The 18,404-nt window shown below is 38.1% G+C and overlaps 1 protein-coding gene and 1 pseudogene across 1 annotated transcript in view; one reads left to right on the top strand and one right to left on the bottom strand.

The window, feature by feature from the left end:
• The window catches only part of CRLS1 (cardiolipin synthase 1), a 19,257-nt gene extending 2,574 nt beyond the window's left edge, over positions 1–16,683 (bottom strand). The window contains exons 1-5 of the mRNA XM_014546476.1: positions 16,546–16,683; positions 12,382–12,511; positions 3,906–3,991; positions 2,952–3,020; positions 1,113–1,204 (exon numbers count right to left, since the gene is read on the bottom strand). Of these exons, the coding sequence (XP_014401962.1) occupies positions 1,113–1,204; positions 2,952–3,020; positions 3,906–3,991; positions 12,382–12,511; positions 16,546–16,656 (488 nt within the window). The 5' untranslated portion in view covers positions 16,657–16,683. The remainder of the gene's footprint in view (positions 1–1,112; positions 1,205–2,951; positions 3,021–3,905; positions 3,992–12,381; positions 12,512–16,545) is intronic.
• On the top strand, positions 8,704–11,088 carry LOC106727561 (annotated as a pseudogene).
• Positions 16,684–18,404: the final 1,721 nt, after the last annotated feature.

Here is an 18,404-nt window from a genome sequence, read left to right on the forward strand (position 1 = left end):
GCGTGACATCATCACAAGATGGCCACCACAAGATCGCCACCCTCACGTTGTCACAAGATAGCCGGCAGGAGAGGGCAGTTGTGGGCAAGATCAGGTCAGCAGGGGAAGGCAGTTGGGGGCGATCAGGCTGGCAGGGGAGCGGTTAGGTGTCAATCAGGCCAGCAGGGAAGCAGTTAGGGGGCGATCAGGCTGGCAGACAGAAGCGGTTAGGGGCAATCAGGCAGGCAGGTAGGCGAGCAGTTAGGATCCAGTAGTCCCAGATTGTGAGAGGGATGTCCGATCCCCACAGGGGTCGGGCCTAAACCGGCAGTCGGACATGCCCCAAGGGGTCCCAGATTGGAGAGGGTACAGGCTGGGCTGAGGGACACTCCCCCCGCCCCACCCATGCACCAATTTTGTGCATCGGGCCTCTAGTATTTTAGAAAAGGTTTAGTGTGTGCATAATTTCTAAAGCTTCTTTAGCTTAACTGACTGGTTAACCAACCATTTTCTGGCTCTGACTGCATCAAGCAAGAAGGTTTTAATTATAGAGTTAAAAGTATACTAAGATGCAGTGCTTCAATATCAGTGTGACACATCCAAACTCTGAGAGTTTGAATTTGACATATTTAAAGGGTATAATAAGCACAATAAAATAAAATTCAAAACCCTTTCTCCAAGTTTCCCTCCACAACAGCCCTTTCACTAGGCTGGACACACTTCCCTGCCCACTCTCCTACACTTGACTTTGCACAGGGTCTGTCCTTCACCAAAATGGCCTCCCCTCAGTCTCTCCCTATATAAAATCCACCCAGACCTCATGGTTCAAATGCCACTTCATCCCTGAAACTGTCCCTCTTCTTCCCACCTGGAAATGGCTTCCTTCCTCTGAAATCCCAACGTATCATCTGTACCTCTCATCCCCTTTAACTTGCATGAAAACTCCTCAAATACAACTTCTACACCCCATATTTGATAGTAAGCTTCTTAAGAATAATATCAACCATAAAATACAACCCATAGCTTTACCTGGTTGGTGCTCAATCAACACTATAAGAACAAAGTAATTCTAGGACTACCACAATAAGCCATTTTGTTGACATCCTCACAGGGTAATACTAAATTTAGCTTACCAGAGTATCGGAAGATAAAAGCCGTGAGCATAATTGAAAACCGGAGCTCCCAAAGAAGCTGCTACCAAGATTAACTGGACTGCAGTGTTTACCTAAAAAAAAAACGTCATCCATGAACAGTGACAACCAGATCCTGTTTCAAGCTTACAAGACAGAGTAACACAACATACCCTCAACATGTTTAATGTTCTAATATTCCTGCCAAAGAAGCTGGCATTCACACAAAGGGGTGAACTTCACCAACTGGCCCACTTGTCTGCACAGCTGCTCTTCACAGCAAAGAGAAGGGCAACTGTCAGAAAATACCACTATCTTGCATTTCCATAGCAATTCAAAATGTTGCCAAGTTCCTTGCCTTTTATTTCAGTCATTAAAACAGCCCTGTGACTACGGAAATAATTTTACAGATGAAAAGGTAATGCAATTAGTAAAGTGACCTGCCATTAATCACAGCAGGTTACATATCTGAACCTAGAACCCAGATTTCCCAGCACTTCATTCAGTGCTATTGCTTGCCTGCCTGTCAAACTCATGAGGTTAGAACACTGAAATGCACTCATCTCCATGAGAGTCTCTGGAGGAAATGAGGATTCCCTACCCTAAAAGACAGCATGGAGGACAAAGGAAGAAACAGAACCAGAAAGACACTGAAGACTCCCTCTACTCATCCTGCAAAGTGCCTGGGGAGGAGTGGGTGACAGTGAATCAGCGGGTGGTGTGCCTAGAGAAGCACCTATGTTCTATCATCCATTCTGCAGCCAAATTACAAGAATTCCAATTTGTTTTAAAAATAAATAATAAAAACTGCCTGGAGAACTTCTTGCAAGAACAAGGATTTGAGGTATTTGTCCCTCCACTTCTTTAAGCCACTTCCTATCTGTATCAAATTACTGTGACACAAATATAAGTCACCTGAATTTAAAAAATAAAATAAAAACCCACAAATATAGATAAAGTTCCACCCAGGGAATTTCTGGTTTGAAAGTAATCAGCCCCCTGGCTGGTGTGGCTCAGTTGGTTAGGGGTCGTCTTGTGCAAGCAAAGGCTGCTTCTCAGTCAGGACACATGCCCCGGTTTCAGGATTGATCCCCGGTACGGGGCATGTGGGAGGCAGCCAATAGATGTTTTACTCTTACATCAATGTTTCTCTCTCTCTCTCTCCCTCCCTTTCCCTTCCTCTCACTCTAAAATTCATTAAAAATATTTATTAAATAAATTTAAAAATAATAAATAAAGTCATCACCCCTCTGTTCCAAAGATGACAGGCATCGCCAGCCTAATAAACTGCCACTACAAAGGATGGGACACAAGAATGAGTAGAGCAAACTTATCAAGGCCAATAGAAAAATACATGTGCCCTGGGAGCCATTAACAGTGTCCTCTGTGTGTGCAAAGATCGGCACACAGCTATAATCCTGAAGTGGCTCAGGAAAACGGGATGGAGACTTAGAAAAGCAGTTGTTTATTAAATTGTGAATAAACTTTCTCCTATCCCTTTGCATGTAACAATCGAACTTGAAAAGGAAACAACCTTTTATAAGTTGTTTTCACCAAAGGGAGGTGGGTGGTGAAACCAGAAAGGAACCTTCATAACCTCTTTGTGTCTACTTTCCCTAAATAGTCGCCCTATTACCTCATCTTACATTCTCAGACCACCACCACAAAACACAACACATATACTAAAAATTACAAAAGCTTTGAGAACAAAAATATTGGGCTAATGACCCCACTCTCTATCCACTACAGCCAATGCATTTAAGTTTGTCTCATTTTCAGCTGCTCCAGACTGAGGTTTATATTCATTGTAATAAGCTTAAAAGGACGCTGTGTGTCTCTTACCTTGCTGATGAAGGTTGGTTTTAACCTAGCAGTAGCATAGCAAGGATTGAAATACTTAGAAAGTGTTCGCTGGCAGAGGACAAAAAAGATAAAAATTTACTCAATTTAGCATTCAATTTCAAATAAACATTTTGTTAATATATGTAGGTAACAGTTACTCAATGCTTACCACAGGCCTGGCTATATGCTACAATAAGCCCTTTATCTGCACTTTCTATTTTCCTAAATGAGCATCATCTCCGTTCTTTATAAATTATACATGGGTTACTGAAAATAGATTTTAAAAACCCATAGATTTATTTGTCAATTCCTATAAAACTAACACGATAACTATCATAAAATCTGTCTATCTCTTTCTACTAAAAAATTCAATAAACTTCCCTTATTACTATTTTCTTTTATAGACTAAAAACACAAAATAAATAAAATACTGCTATGTTCACTGAGTTGGGAGCCAAAAGATGAGGTCATTATGCTATGCTTATGTGCTCAAATATTTGTAAAACCAATAAACAAATATACAAATTAACCATCCCATGCCCATACAGCTGTGATTTTAAAAATCAGTTCTAGACAAGCCATAGTAGGGGCTCAATTAGACAGCAAAAAGGGCTTCTCACCTGGAAATGGCAAGCACTCCTAATAGAGCTTAGATGGGGGTAGCTGGTCTGAGTTTTAAGCTGCAGTTAGTTATGTGCTATCAACTGAAAGGATTTGGACTTAAAAACAAAAGCATGTCTGTTTTAAATTGATTATTCTGTGTTCACTGAAAACTACCAAAGCAAGATGACAGTTAATGTGTGTTTTTTAAAAAATTCTTAGCAAATAGATTTCTAAAAAATAACTGCCATAAATTATCCCCACAAAGTGAAACTTGGTATACAACAGTGATTATTTTTTTCCCCTTAAGTGCTAAATAATAATAAAAGAACATTTTCTTTGAAATAAACTCACCGGTTCTGGAAGAGTTCGATATCTGACATAAAAAACAGCAAGAATCAACATTATATCTCTTGAAATTATCATATAAGTAAGTGGAACTGAAAATCAAAAATAAAATAATTTTGGTTGGGATTTTTAAAATTACTAAGATATTACACATACAGTGAAGCCTTACCATAAACTGGTGTTTCTGATAAGCCTTAATAAACAGGTGTTTTTCATAAGTAAAAATTTTCATTTTTTAATAAACATCTATTGAAAGTTTAGGATCCTTAAAGTGAACCACTTATTTTTATCTTCTTTTACATGCACTCAAAACAAAGTGAAAAGAAACTATGGCTTTCAAAGTCTAAGTTTGCCTTTCAGAATGTTGACCTTCTAGGCCTCCTTTTGTTTTGTTTTTCTTGCACATGTTTTAAGCTGCAGTTAGTTATCAGTGTCAGCTTTACTCAGCTCTAACCACTTCTGTTATTTCTCAGCTTTGTAAGTTTGGGGGAAAAGATCACCACGCCCACTCTAAGTACATGGGATAAAATAGTAAAGAGGTTGGAAAGGATGTCAGGGTGAATCATATTGGCGTCTCAGGCTCTTTGACTACTTGCTTCTGCATTCTAGGCAACTTTATAAACAATAAAATTTGCTATATGTACCACTTGTGAAGAAACAAAATGTTCTCATTCTTGTCTGGGCCGGTTCCTACCCCAACAATTGCTATTTTTTCTCCTGCTCCATTCATTCAGTGAATTCTAACTAAACATGAATTCATTCAACTTGTCAATACTTTCTCATTATTCCTTAGATTCTACAGCATGACCCCAGAGGCAGAGCCAGCAGATGGATATTTTAGATGGATGCCAAGGAGCCCCTACTACTCCCTTGTGGAATGAGAATGGGAGGGCAGAGGACTTGTTTCACTTTATATCCTTCAGTGCTGCAAGAATCTTAACCATGAACATGTATCAATTTCGTAAGGGGAAAATTATTTTTTTTTAAAGGAGAAAAAATCCTGAGGCTAAAACACAGTTCAAAATGTTTCAATCACTAAAATAAAGAATCACTGTACATCCCCCTTTCCATAATACTTTCAAACAGCTCTTTTGTGAATTACTTTTGAGGCTATACTTAGGGTCCTTTCTAGCTTTGACACTCTGTTGATTTTGCAACTTAAGAAAAATCTGACTAAAGAATTACAGATTTAAATTTTAAATCTCTGCTGGTCACAGCTATGATGTAAGTGCTGATCCTTGGCCTAGTCCTGGATGACTAGATTTCTCCAAAGAGAAAGTGGTTCTCCATGCAACTCATGGCACTTAGAACACACAGATGATTCAGTTATATGAACCAAGTAACAAAAGCCAACCTGCCATGATTTTTAGGGACATTTTTGTGACTGTACAACAAACTTTTCATAGCAATAATTAGCTAGCACCACCTAACAGCAACCAGATTTTAAAATGCAGCAAACTCACGTAAGTTACATATAATAAATCTCCTAAACATAACTTCAAACAAGAATAAGTACCTGGTAATGTATTTCATCACCATGGGGGAAAAAGGAGTATGCCTTAATCCTAAATAAGAGATTTCAGCAGGAGAGGAGATACACTGCAAAGACTCAGGTCCCAGTTCTATTAACTACCAAAATTGTAATTTATTAAGCATTGTTTTAAATATTTCTTACATATTATTAATATCAGAAAGAAGAGATCCAAGAAAACATAGGATAGAAAATTATCGAAGACATAAACAATTTTCAGAATTGGAGTTTTCAGACTGAAGGGACTGAAAACTCCTTAAAACCCAGCACAATGAAAGACACACACCAAATCTGAGTAGGATCTAGAGCAGTGGTTCTCAACCTTCCTAATGCCGCGACCCTTTAATACAGTTCCTCATGTTGTGGTGACCCCCAACCATAAAATTATTTTCGTTGCTACTTCATAACTGTAATGTTGCTACTGTCATGAATCGTAATGTAAATATCTGATATGCAGGATGTATTTTCATTGTTACAAATTGAACATAATTAAAGCATAGTGATTAATCATAAAAACAATATGTAATTATATATGTGTTTTCCGATGGTCTTAGGCGACCCCTGTGAAAGGGTCGTTCGCCCCCCAAAGGGGTCGCGACCCACAGGTTGAGAACCGCTGATCTAGAGGCTATACCACTGTAAAATTTCAGAACTACAAGGACAATGAAAAGATCCTGGGACTCAGCTTCCATTAATATCTGATAATTCAGAACAATCCTCCTGCTAATATAACTAAAGAAAAACAACAACAACAAAAAAAATTCTGAAAGCTGCTTACAAGATGCTAAGAAAGTGTCAGGCTAATGCCTGTTCGAGTGAGAACTCAAAAAAATAAAATAAAATAGACAGACAGATAGATAGGTCTAGATACTCAAAGCCACTGTCCCTACTCCTAGGACACAAGACACAAAGTTGAACAGAATTGTTGGTAGTCTCAGATGGTCTGGGGGGCCAGCAGTCAAACCCTCGAGGCTGGGGTTTGATAAACCACCTCAGAGCTCTGAGCTGGGGGCTGAAGGACTATCCCCCCAGGACTGGGAGAGGAGACGGTACTAAATGTCTCACCATCGAACAATATAGGACAGGGGTGGGAACCTTTTTCTTGCCAAGGGCCATTTGGATATTTATAACAACATTCTTGGGCCATACAAAATCATCAGCTTAAAAATTAGGCCGATGCGGACTGAGGGGTCCCAGGTTCGATTCTGGTCAGGGGCATGTACCTGGGTTGCGGGCACATCCCCAGTGGGAGATGTGCAGGAGACAGCTGATTGATGTTTCTCTTTCATCGATGTTTCTAACTCTCTCTCTCTCCCTCTCTGTGAAAAATCAATAAAATATATTAAAAAAAAATTAGGCCGAAACCGGTTTGGCTCAGTGGATAGAGCATCGGCCTGCAGACTGAAAGGTCCCGGGTTCGATTCCGGTCAAGGGCATGTACCTTGGTTGCGGGCACATCCCCAGTAGGGTGTGTCCAGTAGGCAGCTGATTGATGTTTCTCTCCCATCAATGTTTCTAACTCTCTATCCCTCTCCCTTCCTCTCTGTAAAAAAATCAATAAAATATATTTTTAAAACATTAGCCTGCTATACTTGCTCAAACATTTAATTAACTCACCCCTAGTGCCTTGGCAGGGCCAGAACAAATGATTTCACGGGCCTTATACAGCCTGCGGACTGGATGTTCCCCACCCCTGATCTAGGCCTCTTAGCATGCCTAAGCACCTAGCAGGACTGAACAAAAAAATCTTCCTTAGAGAATAATGCCATCATCCTAAACATAAAAATATTCCTCCAAATTATTTTTCAAACATTAATATAATGACTAAACAGTCAAAAATAACCAAACTCACAAGATACCATGAGTAAGAATCAACAGAAACAACAAATGAAAGAAACCCGCCCTCAAAAGATATGAATTTTATTTAAATATGTTTTTATTGATTTTAGAGAGAAAGAATGGGAGAGGGGGAGAGAGAGAAAAATATTGATGAGAAACATCAACATTGATTGGTTGCCTCCTGCAGGCCCCCTACTGGGGATCAAAACCACAACCCCAGCATGTGCCCTGACCAGCAATCAAACTGGCAACCTCTTGGTGCATTGGTCGACAATCAGTTCTTGAGCCACATCAGCTGGGCAAAATTTTAGAATTATAAGAGTCTATTAAATAACTGAATTTATTGTTTTCAAAGGGATATAAAAACAAGATTTCAGCTGAGAACTAAAAACTATGAAAGACAATTTAGTAAGTTTGAAGAATAAAATAGAAATTCTATAACTGGAAAACACAATAAAATAATAATGAGCAAGTACATTAGTAAGCACCCAAAATGGAGCCCAGAAAAATAAAATAAGGTAACATACAGAAAAGAGGCTAAGACAACTAAAAGATACTGTGAAAAGGTCTACACAGGTACACTATGTTCCCAAGAGAAGAGAAAAATAGGCAATAGCAATATCTGAAGATTAAGGCTAAGAATTTTCTAGAACTGATTAACGATGCCAATCCACAGATTACAAAGCCCAACAAGTCTTAAACAAGATAAATAAAAAAGAAACTCATATTCACAAATATTATTGTGAAACTGTGGAAAACCAAAGACAAGAAATCTTAAAAGCATTCAAAGTAAAAAGATTTCCTTAAAAAAGACATGGATTGCCTGGCTGGTGTGGCTCAGTGGTTGAGCATCAAACTATGAACCAGGAGGTCACCGTTCAATTCCTGGTCAGGGCATGTACCCAGATTGCGGGCTCAATCTCTAACTGGGGGGCGGGGGGAGGCATGCAAGAGGCAGCCGATCAATGATTCTCTCTCATCATTGATGTTCCTATCTCTCTCTTCCTTACCCTTACTCTCTAAAATTAAGTGTGCTCAGAGAAAATAACTACCGACACAGAACTATACTCAGCAAAAATATCCTTCAAGAATAAAGTTAATCAGACAGAAAGACAAATACTACATGGCACCACTTATATGTGGAATCTTAAAAAATACTCAATTCAGACATAATAATAAAGTATTTTCCAGAAACTGCAGGATGGGAGAAATAGGAAGAGGGTGGCAATGGGACAAACTTTCAGTTTTAAGATGACTAAGACATAATGATATACAACATGGTGATTATAATGAAAAATAGTAAAATAGAATAAACATTGCTAAGAGATTCACTTAAAACAGAGTTAGGAGGCTAGTAAGGAAGTGAGGACTATACATATCTTTCAGTTCAATGACTAAGATATAATGATATACAACATGGTGATTATAATGAAAAATGTAAAATAGAATAAACACTGCTAAGAGATTCACTTGAAACAGAGTTAGGAGACTAGTAAGGAAGTGAGGACTATACATATCTTTCAGTTCTCAGAGCTGCTAGTAAATTGCTAAACCTGTTGCTAAACTTTAGCTCAAGGCCAAGCAATAAACATCCGGAATAACAACTGCCAAATGGACGCACTCGGCATTTACCTCCTTCCTTATAATTTTTGCCTCCCTCATTTGCATACTGGGACTGAACCAGTCTAAATAATTTAGAAAAAGAAAAGCAATGAAAACTCAAGGAAAGAATAATTGCGATCTTACACAAACATCTCCCAAGAATGGGGAGGGGAAAAAACCAGACTCCCCAACTCGTTTTATGAGATTGGTATAACTTGATGCTAATACCTAACAAGGCTATCTGGAGAAAAGAATTCTAAGCCAATCTCATGGATCTATATGAAATCATCAACAAAATACCAGCAAACCAAATCCAGCAATATCTTCATAATATATAACAACAAAGTTAGAAATTTCAGAATGGTGTAACATCAGAAAATCAAGAATGCAATTCCACCACACATAAACAGCTTAAAGGGAAAAAATATGACTGCTATAATATACGAGAAAAACATGATAAAATTTAACATTCGATTGCAATAGAAACTCTGAGCAAACTCCTTAACCTGAAAAAGGGGTATCTACAAAACCCTACAGGAAATGTCATATTTAATAGTGAAATGTTGAAAGCTTTCCTTTGAGATTGGGACTAAGACACAGATACCACTCCTATTCAACACTGTACTGAGCAGTGGAGTAAGGCAAGTAAAAGAAAAGGCAAAAGAACTGGAAAAGAAAACATATACTGTCATTAATTATAGACAATACATAATTGAGGATACAGAAAACCCAAGACTTCATTTACATTTTTATCATTAGAATAAGAGTTTAACAAGTGTTACCAGACACAAAAATCAACATTACAAATAGAACTAACTTTCATCTATTAACAAAGTTATTACAAAATGAAATATAAAAAGCTACCAATTATAAAAGCATCAAGAACTATCAAGTACCTAGAAATAAATCTAATAAAAAATTATGACCGCTCTAGAGAAAACTAACATTTTGACATTTTCAAAAGCCCCAAATAGAGCAGATATATCATATTTGTGGACTGGAAGACTCAAGTTGTAAAGATGCCATTTCTTCCAAATCTATAAATTCAATGCAATTTCAATTAAAATCCCATCAGGATTTTCTGGGGGGGAACTTGAAAAACTGATTCTAAAATTCACAAACGGAAAGGGGTAAGAATACCAAAAGTAGAAGCACTTGCTCTACCAGATATCAAGACATTTAGCAAAGTAATAATAATTAAGAATGGTACTGGTACAAAGACAGACAAATCAATGGGGGAAAAATCTAAGCAACCCAGAAATGAACCCATGTACATATGGTCATTGAAGTGAACCTGGAGAAAGTACAGACTTTTCAACAAAACGTCCTGGGATAATTCGGTATCCATAGAAATAAAGTTAATTTTTAAGAACGGTATCTTTTTTTAAAACATCAACTGGGAAAAAGTAAAAAGGACACTTAAAAGCTTTTCAATATAAAACATAAACACATGTAAAGGAAAAGTATCAGAATGCCATGAGACTTGTCAACAGCAAGATGGAATCTGGAAGTCTATAGAACAGTGTCTTCAAAACTGAGCCAGCTCTCTGGGTTTTGACTTTGGTTTGCAACAACATGGCTAAATGCACCAAGAAGGTAGGAATCGCTGGTCAATATGGAACCCGTTATGATGCCTCCCTCAGGAAAGTGGTGAAGAAAACTGAGATCAGCCAGCATGCCAAATAGACTTGCTCCTCCTGTGGCAAAACCCAGATGAAGAGAGACAAGCTTGGGGATCTGGCACTGCAGTTTCTGCATGAAAACAGTAGCTGCTGGTGCCTGGACCTATAACACCACTTCTGCCATCACAGTCGAGTCTGTGATCAGAAGACTTTAGGAACGGAAAGACCAGTAGGAGCTCCACAATTTGAAATCTTGCTAGCCTATAACAAATGACTTAATTTATGTAGCGAAAATAATCTGCAATTGAAAATTATGCCCAGTTCAAACCTCAATCAAGTAGGAAGAATAGAATAACAACATTTCAGATGTCTTTTAGATGACATTTTTTATGTCTTAGAATAAAGACATTTTAGAGCTCTAATAATGTGGCTGCCACACTGCATCTTTACACAGGAAACGGGGCCCTCCATTAACAGAAGGACCTTTACAAGGAAGCCACAGGAGCTGGGAAAAACCAACTCAACACAGAAGAGAGAACATGGAAATTTCCAGAATGATAGTGAAGCAAAGTCTCAGTTTGGAAAACAACCTACACCAGTGGTCAGCAAACTGCGGCTCGCGAGCCAAATGCGGCTCTTTGGCCCCTTGAGTTTGGCTCTTCCACAAAATACCACTTGCGGGAGCGCATGTACAGTGAGATTGAAACTTCTTGGCCCATGCGCAGAAGTCGGTATTTTGTGGAAGAGCCACAATCAAGGGGCCAAAGAGCCGCATGTGGCTCACGAGCCGCAGTTTGCCGACCACTGACCTACACCAATTATTTAGGTAAAGCTCAGAGCAACAAAACCTGGAAACAATGCTAAGTTTAATAGGGAAATACCTGGCTAACTTTTGTAAATAAAACAAAATATTAAAAAATTACTTTGAAAAATGGGAGGCACAAAAGTACACAAGATCATTTCAATTTTTAATAATGTCAACAGAATGCTCCTTAGCTCTTTTTCCCTACAAAGTATTTGTATTTATTTGAGACTACTCCTGCCCCTTCAACACCACCAATCATATACTAACACAATTCTGACTTTCAAAGAAGCACATAAATATAACCACTAGTCCAATTCATTTTTTAATTTGGTATGGGAATTTAAAGCCTTAAGGTAGAGGAGAAAAACAATGTCTAGATAGAGGATTCTATACCAGTCTGAAACTTCTTCCTCTCAAATGTTAATAATACATGCTATTTATTGAAGGATATTGTGGCAACTTCTTTATTCTCAGATTCTATTTCGAACTCTTGGAAATAGTTTAAACTGAACCAAGGGAGAAAAACTAAGAAATACAGGTAAAGTAAAAAATGAACAACCAGAAACGCACATGCAAAACACAAGGCAAAAGATCATAACATTTTGTTAGAAAGGGCAACCAGATGTGTTGTACAAACATGCATGATTTGAAATTGCATAATAGTATCTAAGTAAAAATAATGTGAAATTTTAAACATCTTCAGGGTTTCAGACCTCTCATTTATTATGATTAAATTGTACTAAGGAAAACTTTAAATTGTTTTCAAAAAGCTAGGCGCTAAGAATATATAACATGGTTTCAAAACATTCTAGAATAATGGGAATTGGCACTATGAAATATTTGCTCAATTTTAACTTTAAGCAATCTTACTAAATGAATTGTACTACTATAATAAGGACATAAATTCTAAAGTAAAACAAATAATTTGACAAACCAAACAGTTCAATAGTTTAGAATTAAGGAAACAGTTTAAAATTTTAAAAAGATATTTTGGGGACAAAAATTGTCTATCAAGAGAAATCCTAAGCTGATGAATGTCCTTCTTCCCTAGGCTATAAAAAGTGCGCATGACGGTTTTCTTACCTGGAATAAGATCTGCATAGGTCAAGCTAACATATAAGATACTGATAAGTATTTTATCAGCAAGTGGATCAAGAGCACTTCCCAAAGCTGATTTTTGACTGGCCCAGTTTCGAGCAATAAATCCATCCAACTGAAAATAGAAGTTGTTGTTTTTTAAATAAATGTCATAATAGGCACAGAGTAGTTATCTTGAAGAGATATCGGGATAACAACTATAATTTCATAAAATGTAAGTAAAATCTCTTCTGTTTCTTATCCCCAAACCTTCTCATTCTTTCACTGGTATATGTTTAGCTTTTAAATTACAAACTGGTCTGAAAATAATTTCACTTGTTTACAGTACTTTTGTTTCTCAAGGCCTTCTGGTATTTCTCAATGTTTCCACAATGCCCCTCTGTGGGATGAACTCAGACATAAATTTAGAGATGCAGAAATCTCCCCAAAACTCACAGAAAGCATGCGTGACAGGGCATGGACTAGGAGGCCCCTCTCTTGAGCATTGGGCGGAAGCTGCTTTTACTTGCAAGGACTGCCCTTAAACTGTGAGACTCATTCCTACCTACTCTTCTACCATCCAACTCCCTCAGTTTTAAGTTATTATTTTCAATTTTTTTAAATTTAGTGCCACTGTTAATTCCACATCTGACTGCATTTGCATGTAAAAAACTCAATCCTCTATGCCTGGCCTACTTAAAATTTTTGATACAAAAATTACTTATTTAATATTCTTGCAAATAAGTTATATTTTAAAGCAGAGGTCATACCTGCTTGCCAGAGGGCCAAATGGGGCCTACAGGCTGTCTTTGTATGACCTGCCAGAGCTTTCAAAAATATAAATTAGTTGCCAATATTTACATATTCAAAGTCTTACCACAAAAATCCACATCTCCAGGCCCACTCTGGGGTCACAAAATAGATTGAACCAAGTATTGCCTATCCTCATTAAGCAAGGCAGATTTTTTCTGGTTTTCCAAATCCCTACCTGGCTTTTACTCACTTTATTTAACTTTAAGCTTCAAAAATATTTGAATTTTCTAGTTCTATTTCCAAGGGAAAAAAATATCAAATTAATTTAGATGTAATTTAACATGGTACATCTTTATAGGATAAATAAGTCCTCCATATCTCAAATATTCCAATGAGTTAGAGGAGACAGCAGTAGCACAGGACAATGGTTAATAACTTGCTGTTTGGCAGCAGGCATGGCTGAGCGTCGACCTATGAACTAGAAGGTCACGGTTCAATATTTGGCCAGAGCACATGCCTGGGTTACAGGCTCGATCCCCAATGTAGGGTGTGCAGGAGGCAGCCGATCAATGATTCTCTCTCATCATTGATGTTTCTAACTCTCTCTCCCTCTCCCTTCCTCTCTAAAATCAATAAAAACGTAATTTAAAAAGATTAAAAGAAAAGAAAAGAACTTGCTGTTTGCAACAGAACATAAGTGATTCAAGTTCTGGCTCTCCCACTTACTGTGTGACCTCGGGCAAATTATTTGGCCCCTCTAAGCCTCAGTTTCCTCATCTGGAAAACAGAGACAGTATTACCTACCTCAAAGGCTTGGTTGTCTTCAGTAATCAACATTTAGTAAATCCCCCCAAAAAGTAGTTATTAGATATTACTACCACAACTGAAAGAATCTATTTTCTTCTGAGGTAGACTAGATGTAAAACTAACAGGAAGTGCCTAGAACTGGGAGTAGGGGCCTTGGAAGATTCAGCTTTTAGTTTAGTTTCTGACCTCAGGGACATTAACCTCCCAGTTTTTCACCATCATCACCTCTTACCCTCACTGCTACTCTACCCACATTAGGTTCCAAGGTCATCAACATCATCACTGCTCTGCAAACACCTGTAACTCCTACTCCTCTTTCCCTCAATCCTGCTTAAACACAACTATCCATGTCCTCCAGCCAGGCCTGCACCCAACCAGCTGAACACTGATCAAGAAAAACACATAGCCCTAGCCGGTTAGGCTCAGTGGATAGGGCGTCGGCCTGACTGATCTCTCTTCAAATTTATGACCACAAATCTCCCGTGGGCACTCAATACTGCCTGGCAACCCTGTATCTGCTTACCTTCTCTTTTCACACTGTCTGCTCTCACCTCAAACTAACTCCATACTTCCTAAAGCCTCTCACTCTAGCTCATTACCATATCTACATTTTCCATGAAAAATAGAAACAGACTCTCAGCACTCCTTCATATTTCCACCTCCAAATCCACCACTTACCAGCATCCATTCATTTTCTTTACCTTCCCTGAGACCTGATCCCAGGCTGCCTCACCTTCTGTGAGTTGCCATTCTCCTTCCTTGCATCCTCAATCTCTCCCTTCCTAATTAGTTTATTAAGAAGAAAAATTTCTCCAGTATGTATGTGTGTGTGTGTGTGTGTGTGTGTGTGTGTGTGTGTGTATATATATATATAAAATCTTTAAAACTGCCCTTCCTTGACCCAAATCTTTAAAGCTGCCCTTCCTTGACCCTATTTCTTTATTTCCCCATAAAGCAAAACTTCCTCAAAGTGATGTCTATTGTCATTATCACCCTACATTTGACCACCAGCCCACTCTGATTGTCCCCTCTCTCTACGGATGGTACTCATAAAGGTCACCAATAAAGTCTATATTTTTAGCTTCCTTGACCACAGCACAAATTGAAGCACTTTCCTCACCTAACTTCTGTGACATGCCCTATTGCCTAATATTCCTTTTCGGTGTCATTTACTCATTCCCTTTCCATTGCTGTACTTAATGCTCATTTCTCTGATCCCATCACAGCTTCGATGACTTTCCCAGACCATCTATATGCAGATAACTCCCAAATCTATCTCTAATCACTGACTTCCTCCATCTCCACACTAACTACATTCAACTACCCAAATGATAACCCTATGTGAAAAGGCCTAATAGTTCTTGGTATTTTTCCACAAACCCTACCCTACTCTAAGTGTTGTTAATCACAGAAAATGTTAACCTCAACATACCTGCTTGTTAAAAAGCCATATTTAACTCCTTTTTCTCACCTCACACATTCAATCCAATGTGTCAATCTTCAAAACATATCTCAAACCCATTCATTTCTTCCCCATTCCAAACTCCCACCCTAGTCCAAACTACCAACCCCCCTAGTTTATTGTAAGCCTCCTAACCAGCCTCTCTGCTTCCACTTTTTTATAATCCATTTCCCATACACAACATAAATCAGGCCTGTCATTCCCCTGCTTAAACCCCCCATGAGTCCAGCCATCTGCCCAGCAGCCATTCTAGAGGCATCAAAACCTCCATGGAATAAATGTGAAATATGGTGCCAGTTAACTCAGGTTTCCACACACAATGTCTTATATACTTAGAAAAATGTAAATGAGGCCCCTCCTATTCAGTGAATATTACAATCTCATGTGGCAGCTAAAAAAACAACAACAACCTACCATCAAAAAAAGACCAACTCAAGTAGCTGAAAAAGATCTTGTCTGTTATGAAAAAACAAAATTCCATTATCAGTATAAATAACCTTGGACAGACTTGGAGACCATATTAATAATGAGTGGATGCCTTCACAGACTTCAGAGATAAAAGCAGGAATAAAAGAGAGATTGTGAGAATGGGGAGAAGTTATGACAAACAGGACCTAAACTCTGAAAAACAGAAGTGGCAGCCATTTTGCAACTATACTTGATGCATATTTGGAAATGTCATGTAACAACGCAAATGCCCTCCTTTGTTTATCCTGAAAAATCTTCAGCCAATACCATATTGCTCACCAGAGCTACTGGGCAGGTGAAATTTTGTTTCCATGAACCTCAAAGATGGGCATGCAGGAGGCAGCCAATCATGGATGTTTCTACCTTTTTATCCCTCTCCCTCCCTCTCTCTCTAAAAATCAATAAAAACATATTTTTAAAAAAATAAATAAAAAGCAGGAGTAAAAAAAGTCCCTCTCCTGTGCCTCCATACAACCTCCACTACCTTCCTTAGACAGTATAAAGAATAATGGAGTTCCACACAGATACTAAAGACAAGGCCTTAAATAAAGTGCCAGGTGAAATTCATCTTGAGGATTTCCTTCCAAGAAAAAGCAGACTAAGGCTGTGCTGTTTCAGTGCCATGGAGACCCTGGGATGCGGAAGGGGAGCAAAACAGAGGAAATGACTGTATAACTTACCAAATCAGTTAGCCCAGCTAAAGCAAAAACTCCTAGTGCCACATTAAAATCTTCTTCAATGATCAAATAGCCCAAAACTGGAGCCAAGCCAATTCTCGTCATTGACAACATATTTGGTATTGTCCATGGGTTTTCATACTGAAACAAAAAGACAACAAAATTTAAATTAAATTTATACTTTAAATAAATATATACATGAGAAAAATACACTTGACAAGCTTAAGGGTGAGAGCTACATACACTTTAAATTTAGTATTTTAAATTGAGTTTTTAATTCTTTCTGTTTTTATAGACATCATTCTAAAACTGTCAAGAATACAGAAGATGAAGATGTGCCATGTACCCAAAGGTAGACTAAAGTGTCTACTACACATAGGTTTCTTCCTAAAGAGAGAAGGAACAAACATGTATTATCTACCATATATGTCAAGCCTTTAATATATGACCTCACCACTGCTTTTAAAAGTCAAACTTCAAGAAGCTTTTATACTTCAAGTAGACAGTCTAGGAAAAAAGAACAAATTATCAACTCCAGACATTCTGGCTTAAAAATATTTATTGCAAATAATCTCCCTCACTCCTCTACACATACCCATCAAAAGAATACTAAATGATACACAGTGTTGGTTAATTGGAATGAAGAGGGGGAAAAACACTGAATTACAGAACTTCACTACTAAGTTGGAGAGCTGCCAAAAGAAAATGAAACTAGGAATAGGAATTGAAATTCTTAGGAAATAAAGAGAAATTTGAAAAAATGTTCAAAATAGCCACGGAAATGTTAAGATCCCCAACTAGAAACTAAGAGCTTTCACAGCTCCCCTGTGGGAGCCTTATGATTCCTTGAAAATTCATTTCAAGACAAGCTGTTTGAAGTTGGCACTAACAAAAGGGCTTCTTGGCAGCTGCTCTGAAGAACATTCCTTCCTTGCCAAACAATATTCGAATTTTAAAAGCCTCAGCCCAGTGGTGCTAAGACACCCTGTACAATGGGGTACAGAAATAATACCAAGAAAATGTCTCTCCCTAAAGCCTGGATTTTTACCCCCGTGAGTCAAGGCTGCCAATTCTAGCCCATGTGACTATCTCACAAGACTAACCCTAGTTAACCTCTTTCTTAATTAGTAATCAACTTGTCTGAACCTTAATCTTGATTTTTTTTGAAGTGATCAATTCCAGTTCTAAAGACATCTTTTAAAGATTCCATGGACCATCCAGTAAGAAAAGAAGAGTTCCCTAAAGATACTAAGTTTCTGTTATAAACAAAACCTCAGCAAGGCAAGATAATGGGGTTATTAGTTATTAGGATCAGGCGGCAGAACACTCTCTGAAAGCTACAGAAAAACTTCAGATTCTCCAGGAAACCATCGCGGAAAGAGAAACAATACAAACCTCTACCCAAGGACCTTTTCTTGAAAACAGACCACATTATATCATTAAAGGAAAACATTCTTGGAGTATATTCCAAACTCAAGTTCAATGGTCAGCGTGTTTCAGAGTCCAGAGGGAAAAAAATAGTAAGTCTGTTGACCATACCGTGGTACAAAATAAGTCAAACACCGATTCAATGTTACAACTCACAGAAGGGGGGGAAAGATACTTTCTGATTGAGAAAAATGAGTAGCAAAGCAAAAGGTCAGAATAAAGAGGCCCAGAATTCATCTCAGATATTCGTGGGGGCAAAACTAAAGACAAAGTTGCAAAACAGCCAGATCGTTTCATTGGGTGAGTTAATAAACCAGGTTGAAGGCAGAGAAAAGGGTTTCTTTTTAACGCCACATCAACGATGTCGGTCCAAATGGCCTCGTTAATCTATCACCATGACATCTGTACATTTCTACATTAAAATTAAGAGGGAG

This window comes from Myotis brandtii, unplaced genomic scaffold, assembly GCF_000412655.1.
Source record: "Myotis brandtii unplaced genomic scaffold, ASM41265v1 scaffold45, whole genome shotgun sequence".
NCBI classification, from domain to species: Eukaryota; Metazoa; Chordata; class Mammalia; order Chiroptera; family Vespertilionidae; genus Myotis; species Myotis brandtii.